At 40.8% G+C, this 12,066-nt stretch overlaps 1 protein-coding gene across 6 annotated transcripts in view; it reads left to right on the top strand.

The window, feature by feature from the left end:
• Positions 1–4,824: 4,824 nt before the first annotated feature.
• LOC110284272 (methyltransferase-like protein 4) overlaps positions 4,825–12,066 on the top strand; it is a 26,796-nt gene continuing 19,554 nt past the window's right edge. For 3 of the 6 annotated variants that reach the window (XM_021149991.2, XM_029471507.1, XM_029471509.1), the window contains exons 1-3: positions 4,825–5,184; positions 6,385–7,175; positions 10,664–10,726. In XM_021149991.2, coding sequence (XP_021005650.1) covers positions 6,786–7,175; positions 10,664–10,726 — 453 coding nt within the window. In that variant the 5' untranslated portion in view covers positions 4,825–5,184; positions 6,385–6,785. Of the gene's footprint in view, positions 5,444–6,384; positions 7,176–10,663; positions 10,727–12,066 lie in introns of all 6 variants that reach the window. The other 3 variants (XM_021149996.2, XM_021149994.2, XM_021149992.2) reach the window with 3 other exon arrangements.

Below are 12,066 nucleotides of genomic sequence, written 5' to 3'. Positions count from 1 at the left end.
ACAATTCCTTACACTGCAGTGTTTAACAACCAAGAATAGTAGACATCTCCTTAAATACTCTTATATTCTTAAATTCAGTGTACTTCTATTACACATTTGTGATTATCTGTCACTAAATCTAGTTTCCTCCCTGGTGTTTCTTCTTCCTTGTTTTTGGAGATGGTTTCACTCTATAGTCTATAGTCCTTCTTCCTCAGTTTCCCCAAGTGTTGGGATCACAGGTGTATGGTGCCATATTTGGTCTGTGTGTGTGTGTGTATAAAATGCTTTAAACTTTACCTCTGTGCTGCTTAGTTTTGTCAATAGGACATAAACTAGAGTTATTTGGAAAGATGGAATGTCAATAAAGGAATTGCCTCCATTAGGATGGGCCATGGTCATGTCTGTGGAGTACTTTCTTAACTGATGACTGATGGAAGAGGGCTTAGTCCACTGTGGGTAGTACCGCTCTTGGGCAGGTGGTGCTAGGTTGTAGGAAAAAGCAAACCAAGCAAGCCACAGAGAACAAGCCAATAAGTAGTTTTCCTCCATGGTTCCTGCGTGAGTTACTGTTCTCACTTTACTCAGTGATCGATGTAACAGGAATATGTGAACCACATAAACCCAGTTTGCTATGTTCTGTGTTTTACCCAAGTATCAGAAAACCAAATTAAGATGGTGTCACTGTTTTTACCATCAAGACCTTACTGTTACGGTTTTGTTACTACAAACTGTGGTAACCAGCCTGCCCCTAAGTTATGTTCTTTTTTTGAGACAGAATCTCACTGGAAGCTTTGGCTAGCCTAATATTCACCATGAAGACCAGGATATCCTGGAACTCAGAGATCTACTTGCCTTGAAAGGCTTGCATGACCATACCAGGCTATACTTCATATTCCTCATTGTTTGAGCCTTATGATCTATTCCCCAAAGTTCTGTAATATTGTACTGCTATGGTCTGAATGATTCTGCAGAATTCATGTTGGAAACTTAGTCTCCAGTTATATTTTAAACTTTTTTTTTTTTTTTGGGTTTTTCGAGACAGGGTTTCTCTGTATAGCCCTGGCTGTCCTGGAATTCAACTTTGTAGACCAGGCTGGCCTTGAACTCAGAAATCTGCCTGCTTCTGCCTCCCGAGTGCTGGGATTAAAAACGTGCACCACCACGCCGGCTCCAGTTATATTTTAATGATACAGAGATGAGACCTTCAGGAGGTGACTGTCACAGCCCACACGAATGAATCCACTTCTGTATTAATGGGCTAGTGAAGGAGTGACCTTGTTAGAAATGTAATCTCTTTGATACATTTGTTCTTTCTTGCCATATAGTCCCTTCTAGCATGTCACAACCTACCAAGAAAGCTCTTCCTTATTAGAGGGTGAGTAGATGCTGAACCCATGTTTTGGGGCTTCCTGACCATCATTGCCAAGAGTTAAGCCACTCACTCATGTGTTTCAAGCCCACAGATTTTATGTATCAGGTAGACTAATATCTATATGTATCTTACAATATATATTACATAAATGTATATGTACTTATACACTTGTAATTTTGTGAATATCGATGTTTTGGCTGCAATGCATGTGTAACATATGTGTGTGGAGGCCAGAAGATGAATCGTTATATATGATTGTGAGCCACCATGTGACACCCTAACCTGACTCCTCTGGGAGATCAGCCAGCACTCTTAACCACTGAGCACTTTAGTTCAATGACTCCTACATTTTATGAGTTACCAAGCAGTGGTGTTTTGCTACAGGAACAAAAAAAGTGGTATATTGTAGTATATTTTCCTTTCTCTTCAATTTATTCTACAAATACTGCTCATCTTAAAACTAATCCAAACTATTCACAAGTCTTCAGTTGTTTCTTCTCTGTGACTTGGTAAGTTCTCTAGACTAATGGAAAACATACCCAAGTGCTTTAAAAATTCTTGGGACATCTTCTTCACATTTTGTATCAGGAAGTTCATATGATGGGCACAGGAAGCCATAAAGAAAGGCGAAGATCTTTAGGAAGTCTTTAGTAGATGGAGCTTGCAGAGACTTCATGGATACACTATACACATAACCGTTTTCTGTAAGAAACTACACACATCTTTATGAAGCATCGAAAGTTTTGGACTAGAAAAAATATTGGCTATAAAACACTCAATTCAGACAATTTAGATTATTGAATACTTCATAGAGTTGTCGAATACACTGCTGAATGAATGCTTTGTCATTAAGTGGTTTTGGGTACTTGATTTTTTCAGAATTGGAAAATATACCAAGTTGACTATTACTGGATTCATGTCTGCTAGTCCTAGAAGCATATTCTAAAAAGTGCATACTATTTCAAGGCTATACATAACATACACATGAGGTCACAGCAGTTTGTTTCAGGCATAGAAGAAGGTGGAAACAAAACGTGCTCTGGGACTGGGGACACAGCTCAGTGGTTTAGCACGCACAATCCTCTGTGCGCAATCCCCAGCACCACAAATGTCAAAGCAAACCAAACTAAATTTCTTTGTGCCACCACCATTCATTATCCTTGAAGGTATGCTTCCAGTGCACAGGGCTTCTGTGAAGTCTGCTCAATGACCTAAGCACTCCCATGTCTATTGACCCATAACTGCTCCCGTACTTCTACTCCGTTGCCACTATTCTAGTGAAAAACATTGTCCAGGAGTATTAAGAGTTAACATATGCAAAGAACTTAAAACACTTGGCCTTTGTGAAAACTCAGGAAATGTTAGATTCTGTAAATATCTATCTCTATCCATCAATCCTTAGAACTGCTCTAAAAAGAGATACTGCAATTATCTCCCTTTAAAAAAAAGGTTATGTTTAATCTGTGTGCAGTGTGTCTGCAAAAGTGTGTGCAACACATGTGTGAGAGAAAGACAGACAGACACAGAGAAAGAGATATGGAGGACAAAGGACAACCTGTAGGAGGAGGCTGTCTTCTACTGTCAGGATCCATAATGGGACAAGCTAATAACTAGCAGGTGATAATCCTGAAGTGGCCTGCCTCGGATTATTATATAATCTGTGACAGGTGAGCCTTCATTAAGCAAGGCATGGTGTTTCTTTAACACATTTCAGCCAGCTTTGGCTCCCGAGTGAATGACATAGAGACCTGGTATTTGTACTAACAAGCTGCTGGCACTAAGCTGGGCAGGCTCTGAGCTATTCTAACTCTGTATGGCTGCCTACTGCCCAGACACGTCCTTTACCTGCAATCTGAGGTTTGCCTTGGCTCACCCTGGTCCATGCGCATGTTCTTCTGGCTGTTCCCTTCCTGACATCTCTGGTCTATCCACATGGTCTCTTCACAACTACTTCTCTGGTCTCTTTAGGACCTGCGACTGGGATCAGATTCCTGCCCAATTCTTGTCTTCTGCCCAGCTAATTGGCTGTTCAGCTCTTAATTAACCAATCAGAAAAGATGAAAAACAATTTTTTACATAACATTGAGACCGGAGATGCTGACCAAGTCAACCTCTGGATTACAACCAGACTTCTGGGCATAAAAATCGGCCTCTAACTACACAGTGCACAAACTCTATTACTTTACTACACCTGGATTACAATTAACCCACTGTTTCTCAGTTAATACTCACTACTGTCTTTCTGGTTCTAATCGCCCTTTCTGTTGCAGATAGCCTTGGAGCTAAATGTATTTGACATTAATTCTGTTCTCCTGTGAGAGGTGTGGAACAAGGAATAAGTCAGCACCTGTAAACCTTCTTCCCACCTTAATTTATAAATAAAGGCTAGATTGGGCGGAAAAAAGAGGGGAAGATGGAGCTGAAGGTTTTGGGAGAGAGGGAGGGAGGGAGGGAGAGGGAGAGAGAGAGAGAGAGAGAGAGANGAGAGAGAGAGAGAGAGAGAGAGAGAGAGAGAGAGAGAGAGAGAGAGAGAGAGAGAGAACATGCCTGAGAAGGAAAGTGGAGCAGAAGCACCTGGCCTGGAGAAGTTCTAAGGGGTCTCTTATATGGGGAAGATAGTACTGTAGTGGTAGATCTGCCCAATGTAGGCGCACAGCATGTATTCATATTAATAAAGTTGTGTTTTCATTGCCTGGACTTATTTGGGTTGCAGATTTACTGCAACACCTTTCAACAAAGATAAACAATCCGGTTCACAACACAGGCTGCTCCCACTTTTAAAACAAGTATCAAAATAATGTCTACGTTGGATCGTGTCTCCATCTCTGCAGCATCAGACGCTATGCACTCGGCCCTAGCTTCCATAGAGGGTTAGGCTGATCGCATTTTATTTTTGTTTTGTCTTGAGCTAGGGGTGGAGAGTCAGACCCTTCAGCACGCTAGGCTGAGCACTGAGCCACACCCCTCCTTGTTTTGGTGGCGTGCATTCCACCTAATTTTACTCTCATGATTTCACTGGTTCCAGTCCTTGTCCGTAACAGGCTTTTAAGATGCAGCATCAGGACGGGAACACAGCACACCAAACAGCTTTCCCCCTGTCAGTCCCCACCTGTTAGCATCATCTCCTCCCACTACAAACGTTGCAGAGCCGGGCAGATCCCCACCCCAGCTCCCTCGCAACAGTCAGCTCCAGCGCCGCGGACCATTTTAACACAGTCAGAGCTGATCCCATCTCAGCAGTTTCCTTTCGCTCAGCTTCTCAACGAGACCCAGCGCCCAGTTTTCAGTAAACGGCACGACTGCACACGAAAACACAGCCGCCAAAACCAGAGCGTCCGCCTCAGTCAACCCACGGCGGTTTGAATTTTAAAGTTTCCGCCCGCGCTGACGTCAGGCCTGCGACGGCGAGTACGCATGCGCAAACGCTCAGCGCCCGCCCTCGTCTCCGGAAGTGTCTGCATCGGCGGCGCAGCAAGCTCCGGGCTCCTCCCAGGTCATCGTCGGCGTCGATGACCTGAAGGGAGTCCCACCCTATCCCGGAAGCTGGCGTCTAGGACGAGTAGTGCTGTCGGGCGGAGCGACCGGAGCCCTCCTGGAGTCGAGTTCCGTACAGCAATATGGCCGCGTCCTGGAACGAGAAAGCGAGGGTTTGTTTCCGAAAGGATGGAGACCAGGACCCGTTTTAGATGAGTGCTGTTTCCACGGGGCGAGCCTGGGAGGTGGCGTGACGTTTCCTGACGTTAGGAGAGGCTGTGGAGAGCGGTGGTGGAAGAGCCTGAGGGATATTTATCGTCAGACTGCCTCAAGTGCTGTGGATTACCGCCGCCCAGGTCGGAACTACAAGCAGGCGTTGCCAGTCCCTGGGCTAAAGTGTAGATGATTCCGGGGTCTCAGCGCAATTGTGCCATTAGCTAGTTTTGAGCTAAGCATTATTTATTTATTTACTTATTATTTATTTTAATTTTTTTTGAGAGTTTGAGGTTCCCTAGCAGTCACAGTGTCTCCTCACTTCACGTCTCGGCTGGGAACCCAAAATCTCAGGTATCACGAAGATCTCCATCACCAAATAGTCAGCAGATATATTAGCAGGTATTACATTTCAGACTCTGTGAGCAGCAATTCATGGGGATTATCTCATTTACTTCTCCAAAATAATGGCATTAGAACATAAAAACGATCGTTTTAGTAGGGCGTTGTGGCACACGCTTTTAATGTCCGCGCTCAGGAGGCAGGGGTGGGTGTGGGGCGTGGGGTGGGGGAATCTCTGTGAGTTTGAGGCCAGCCTGGTTTACATAGTGAGTTCTGGGACAGCTAGAGCAGCGTAGATAGACACTATCTCAAAACAAAACAACCAACCAACAAACCAAACAAACCAAAGAAAAACCACCCCAAACAAAACACACACATGCAAACAACTCCAAAAACCTAAAAGATAATTTTGAGGCTCAGTGAAATCAAGTAATTTAGTTTGTATGTGGGGCAGTGTCCACACCCCTTGAGTCTTGAATTCGAGGCATACACCAGGGCAACCTAGTGACACCCTGTCTTTAAAAAACAAACACTACAGTCAGTTGCATAAGAAATTTGACTATAAATGCTATCTGAGCCTTTAATTTATTTTTTATTCGGTGCTCTCTTAAGGTTTCTACATTATAATAAAGCTCTAGCCAGAAATGTAAAACATATTTTAAGTAAAGATAAAGAAGTTCTGAAAAACCTAGCTACTGGAGTGTGGCTCAAACAGATTATAAATCTTGATGTTCTGACCTAGCAAACTAGTTGTGAACTTCTGATTACTATTCATACTGCACTTGGTTTGGCTGGAGCAGTCTTTTATTCTTATTGCTCTACAACTGATAACGATTAGGTAGGGCAGGGATCTGAGTAATGGAGTGACTTCCTGTGGCAATTGTAGTTTGAAAACACAACAGTTCTTTTTCCTTTAATTTCTGTGGCCCTCTCTAAATAGATTTATATCATTTAAAAAAGGGTAAATTCTTGCAGGTAATTACTATCCTTTGACTTGACAGGGCACTCACTTTTTAAGGATTTATTGACTTGAATACTTGGACCATGTGGACTCGTGCCTTGATTCAAGGACCAAAACAGGACCACAGAGGGCACCCGAAGAAAGGAGAATCAAACTAAGAAGCGTCTTTGACTACTTTGGCTGAAAATTTTGAATGACCAATTCTGAAATTAAAAGACACTTAAAGTTTCACATTTTTCCTTAGAGGTGGTATGTACACACTCACCTTGTATGTTTAAATATAAAACCTTCTTGTGTGTACATCATTGATATACAGGACATTAAGAACTTAATTGCAACATTGGTATCAAACCCAGGACCCCCACACTGAGCTATACTCTCAGTCCTAGTTCTGATTCTTGATTATCAGTTTTTTGTTTTTGTTTTTTGTTTTTTGTGAGAATGTCTGTGGTGCATCATTTGTCTCCTGGGTGGTTACTGGATCATCTTTCTTTCATTAACAAAGCAAACTATCAACTTCGCCAGCATCAAGAGTCTTTTTGTAGTAAAAACAACCCTACTTCTGTCTATATGGATTCTCTTCAGCTGGATCCCGGGTCGCCTTTTGGAGCTCCTGCTATGTGCTTTGCTCCTGACTTCACTACTGTGTCGGGCAATGACGATGAAGGAAGTTGTGAAGTGATCACCGAAAAATATGTTTTCCGATCTGAGCTATTTAATGTCGCCAAACCTTACATAGTTCCAGCTGTTCGCAAAGAGCGCCAACAAAGTAACAAAAACGAAAATCTAGTGACTGACTATAAACAAGAGGTCTCTGTTTCTGTTGGGAAGGTAGGAAGTTTTAATTGTCTTTTTTTTTTTTTTAACATGAAACAAAAAATCTCATTAAGTATCTCAAACATCTTCCCATTTTTTTTTTAAAGGTTCTAAGATTTTTTATTTTTTTATAGTTTTTTTCCAATGTTTTTATTAGGTATTTACTTCATTTACATTTCAAATGTCATCCCGAAAGTTCCCTATACCCCACCCCACCCCCACCTTCCCATTTTCTAAGTATAAAAAAGAGTTAATAATGCAGACGGTGTTAGCATGTCCAAGAGCAGTTGTGGGTTGCCCTCCAACTCATTGCCTAGCTGAGGATCACAGGTTTCTTATCCTCCTGTCTCCACTTCCCAAGTGCTGGGGTTCTCAGCAGGTGCTGTCAGACATCTTTAATTATACTTTCTAACATCCTACTATTTTAGAACAACACATTGCATGTTTCAAAAAGTAAATAGAGGTCAGGAGAGGTGGCCCCGCAGATAAACAGAGGTGCCTGCTGCTGAAACTCAGGGTCTGAGTTTGATCGCAAGGGCCCACTTGGTGGAAGGAGAGAGCTGCCTCCCAGAAGTTGTCCTCTAACCTCTCTCTGCCTGGGTGCCATGGCTATGCACCCCTCCCCACAATGCACAATGAATGCATGAATAAATAAATGTATTCTAAATGTTTGTGAGAAAACCTGAAAGAAAGCAAGAGTCTTGTGGCCTCAGATTCTTCAAAATCATGAAATTGTTCTTGGGATGTAAAAGTGAATTTATTCATTACGACTGGATTTTGTTACTTGTTTATATGCCTTTATGGAAAATCATGTTTTTACCATACCCTACCTGTCAACCTCATTTGGCTTGCCTTTGTGATTGTACCTGTTACTCACATGACTCTTCTTAACCCTCAGAATATAAATTGTCCTATACTCTGATAAACTGATAAACTTGGCCTATCGCATGAGACATTAATCTGCCTCATCTGTTCGCTTCATTCTCCTAGGTCTCACTGCCAGCAAGAGTGGTAAATAGTACTGAATGTTTTTACACCTGTTTTTGCTTTTAAAATTTCTATGAAAAAATTTCCAATTATTCAGTGGATTTTAGGGAATTTTAAAGGCCTGTGTTTTGGGAATAGGCTTGTATAATAAAAGCTTGAGAGAAGGGTATTTTTGTAAAGTTTTCTAGTGATAATAGGAAAGCTATGGAATATACATATTTATAAGGTACTTGTGTTTGAGTATATACTTTGGGGCAGTTTTGCAGAAGTTTGAGTCTGATATAGTGGCACACCGTTGTAATTCGAGCAGGAGGAACAGGAGTACAAGCCACCCTTGGCTGCACAGTGAGTTCATGGTCAGTTTAGGCTATATGAGATTCTCTCCCAAAAAAAACCACCCCTCCCAAACAACAACCCCCGCCCCCTGCAGACAACAATCTCTTCTCCCCCACCAAAAATAGATAATTTGAGTATATTGTACAAGATTAAATGTGGGAGTAGAGTTTTTCTTTCCTTCTACCATGTTGACCATTGGCCCTGGGGATTGAACTGAAGTTGTCAGGCTCAGCAGCAAGCACCTTCAGTATATGCTTTAATCTTTTGGGTGTGTTCCAGTAGTCCAGAGGTGATCATACAAACTCAATGTAGATATTGTCTTGTTAGGGATAGGAATGAATGATTGTTCATTTAGCAAATGTGCAAGCTCCTTCCATCTATTTTTGTGCATAATGATGAAGCAAGATAAGCACAGTGCCTTTATTGTACCTTATAATTGGTTAAAAAATTAGGGAAGAATACTAAGAGTTACAGTAAGGAAGTTACTTGTAGTAACCTCTTCTGCTATTGGAGGTACCTGAAATGCAGTCAGAAATGCATGGTTTTCTTTTCTTTTTTTGGACATGTGTTTCCTTTTCAACAAGTATATATTGATTCATCTACATGTGAAGCACAGAAAAGAAAACCTCAGATGTATCACTGTCACTAATTCAGACCACCAAGCATTTGACTTTAGCATGGTTGGGTTTTTTGTTTGTTTGTTTTTAATGAGACATCTGACTGTAGTTCAGGCTGTCTTGGACTCACTGTGTAGACCAGGCTGTTTTAAACTCACGTCCCTGCCTCTGCAGTGCTGTGATGATAGGTGCATGCCACCATGCCTGACAAACTTCCCATTTTAATGTGGAAGATACAGATCAGCCTATGTAATTAATACTATCATAATGAAATTGATCATTTCTGATATGCTAACGAAGTTACATAGCTAGCGTAATCTTACATCTTTTTATGTAATTAGTCAACATGTATTTTAGCCTGTTGAGAATTTGATACTATATTAATAGCAATCAGCAATGAAAAGAAGTTATAGCTCTATGTTCCTGCTTTCATGCTCTGTTTTGTGGTGTAGTCAGGTGCAGAATATTGCTAGTAACACTGGCTTATCTGTAACCCTCAGATCAATTTTGAAGGACTTTAAACATCTTCATTTATTTATTGTGTGCATAGGTGCGCTTGTGCAGTGGTTTGTGCCTGCAGGTCAGAGGACAGTTTTCAGGAGCTCTGTTCTCGCACAATGGTGGATATGGTGATAAGTGTCATCTTGCCAGCATTCTAAATACCATTTAAAATACATTAAAATTGACATTTTTTTTTTCCTGAGGCTCTTTTGATATGTTGCTAATGTTAGTTTTGAACTTGACCTTCCTACCTCCTGGCTGCTGGGATTATAGCTATACTGTCCCCCCCCCCCCCCTGGCGCCTCTGCACTGTTTTTTTGAACAGGGTCCAGGTAGCCCAGGCTGTTCTGGAATCCACTGTGTAGCAGAGGATGACCTTGAACCCCTACCCTTCATGCCCCCTACCATTCATTTCCTGGTATTGCAGCCTTGAGATGCCATACTTGGTTTTAAGATTTCTTTCTTGCCTGCTTACTTATTTGCTTGCTTGCTTCCTTCTTTCCTTCCTCCCTCCCTCTTCACCTCCCTCCCTTCCATTCTCTTTCATTCTAGTTTCTTGATTTATTAATGTGTATAAGTATTTTACCTGTATGAACCTCTGTGTACCGTGTGTATGTCTGGTGCCTGCAGAGGCCAGGAGAAGGCCTCAGATCCACTGCAACTGGAATCATAGCCATGAGCCACCAAGTGGGTACTGGGAACTAAACCTGGATCTTTTGCAAGAGCAATGCTTTTAACTACTGGTCTTTTGCTACAGCCCTAGATTTTCTTTGATAGCTTGTAGATAGTTCATGTCAAGAATGAAGAAAGTTGAGAGTAATTATGTCATATGCATATAAACTGATGGGTAACTATGGCAACTGCTTATGAAGAACCACAGTTCTTATTCCATGGGCACTAGTACCCTTTGCATTGATTTTGATCTCAATGGAACTTCTTACCTTTAAAAAATAGATACAAAATTTAAAAATGTAGTATAAAAAATAAAATCTAGCAGGTTTCAAAATGTCAGTTTTGTGATAGACTACAACCTTATTTTTTTTCTCATCACCCTCTCTTTAGAAGCGTAAAAGATGTATTGCTTTCAATCAAGGTGAATTGGATGCCATGGAGTATCATACAAAGGTAGGACAAAATTATTCATCATGCAGGAAGATTAGTGTGAAGTAGCATTAAAAAGACCTAAATAAATACAACAGTATCTTAGAAATAAAGCATTTGTTTTGGTCGGAGTTAGAATTTGATAGAGCTTTATTGTTTTTTTCTTTGTAATGAACATGTTAAGCCAGTTTTATTAACACTACACGTGCTTCTATCAGCTCAGGTGGTTGATGTCTATGACCTTGTGTTGTTGGTTGAGTTCATGGAAGATGTATCAGTGTTCTTACTTTCTCATGTTTCCATTCATGTGTTGAATTTAACAACAAGCAGCTGAGTGTAGACTCTTATCCAAGTGTATATTTGTATATATGACATGAAAACAGAGGGTTATTTGGGGGTAAGAAGGGGACCAGTGCCAGGAGAGTGGAATGAGGTTGTTTTATATATGAGGTCAGCAGGGTAATGTGCTTTTGCAGAGCCAGATCTGCTAAAGATTGTATAGACTGAACTAGAGCTTTTAAAAAGTCTGCACAATTTGTATTTTCAGTATTGGAAATGGTGTGAGGATAAAGTGGGGAATTATGAAAAGAATGCTGACAATTTACAGTAGGAAAAAAATCCCTGAAAATAACAAGAAAACTTCCAAAATATTAAACACCAGAGTAAATATACTATAGCAATAGATGGAAAGCTGTGTAGAGGCAGTCTGCAGAGGGCCGGTTCCCATCATCATATTTGGTGCCTTGTATCATGATGAGTTGTTGAATTTTTTTGAATTATTTTAGTTAGCCTAGAAAATGACTTATCATGACATTTCATACATATGTGTCATTGCTCATATTTCACCCCCACTAACTATCACCTTTTTAACCCTTCTTGCTAGTCCCCTCCTCCCTCCAAGTTGTCCCCCTTCTTCTTTCATGATGCATACACACAAACACACAGACACACAAACACACACACAATTAAACAACGATATGCATACATATATCATCAAATCTATACTCTGCATAAGAAAAAGCATGCATTATTTTGTTCCCCTTTACCCCAATTTTCGTCTCTTGGTTTGAACATTTGCCAGATATATTCAGATTGTTACTATAGAAGTCATGGAATTGTTAGATTATATATTGAATTTTTTTCCCCCAGAAACTACCATTGTGCTCTTTAAAGCTGCCACTAACAGTGCATAAAGGTTCCAGTGTTTTCACCAAAGCATTCTGTTTTGTTTTGAAATTGCCATCCTAATGGATATGAATGTGATCTTGTTGTGACAATTTTGTGTATCTTGATATTTTATACTTTTACTTCCATTGTGAGAAAAATGTTTTCTTTCTTTCTTTCTTTCTTTCTTTCTTTCTTTC

This window comes from Mus caroli, chromosome 17, assembly GCF_900094665.2.
Source record: "Mus caroli chromosome 17, CAROLI_EIJ_v1.1, whole genome shotgun sequence".
NCBI classification, from domain to species: Eukaryota; Metazoa; Chordata; class Mammalia; order Rodentia; family Muridae; genus Mus; species Mus caroli.
Note: the sequence above shows the minus strand (reverse complement) of the source record. Positions and strands in the feature narration are given on the sequence as shown.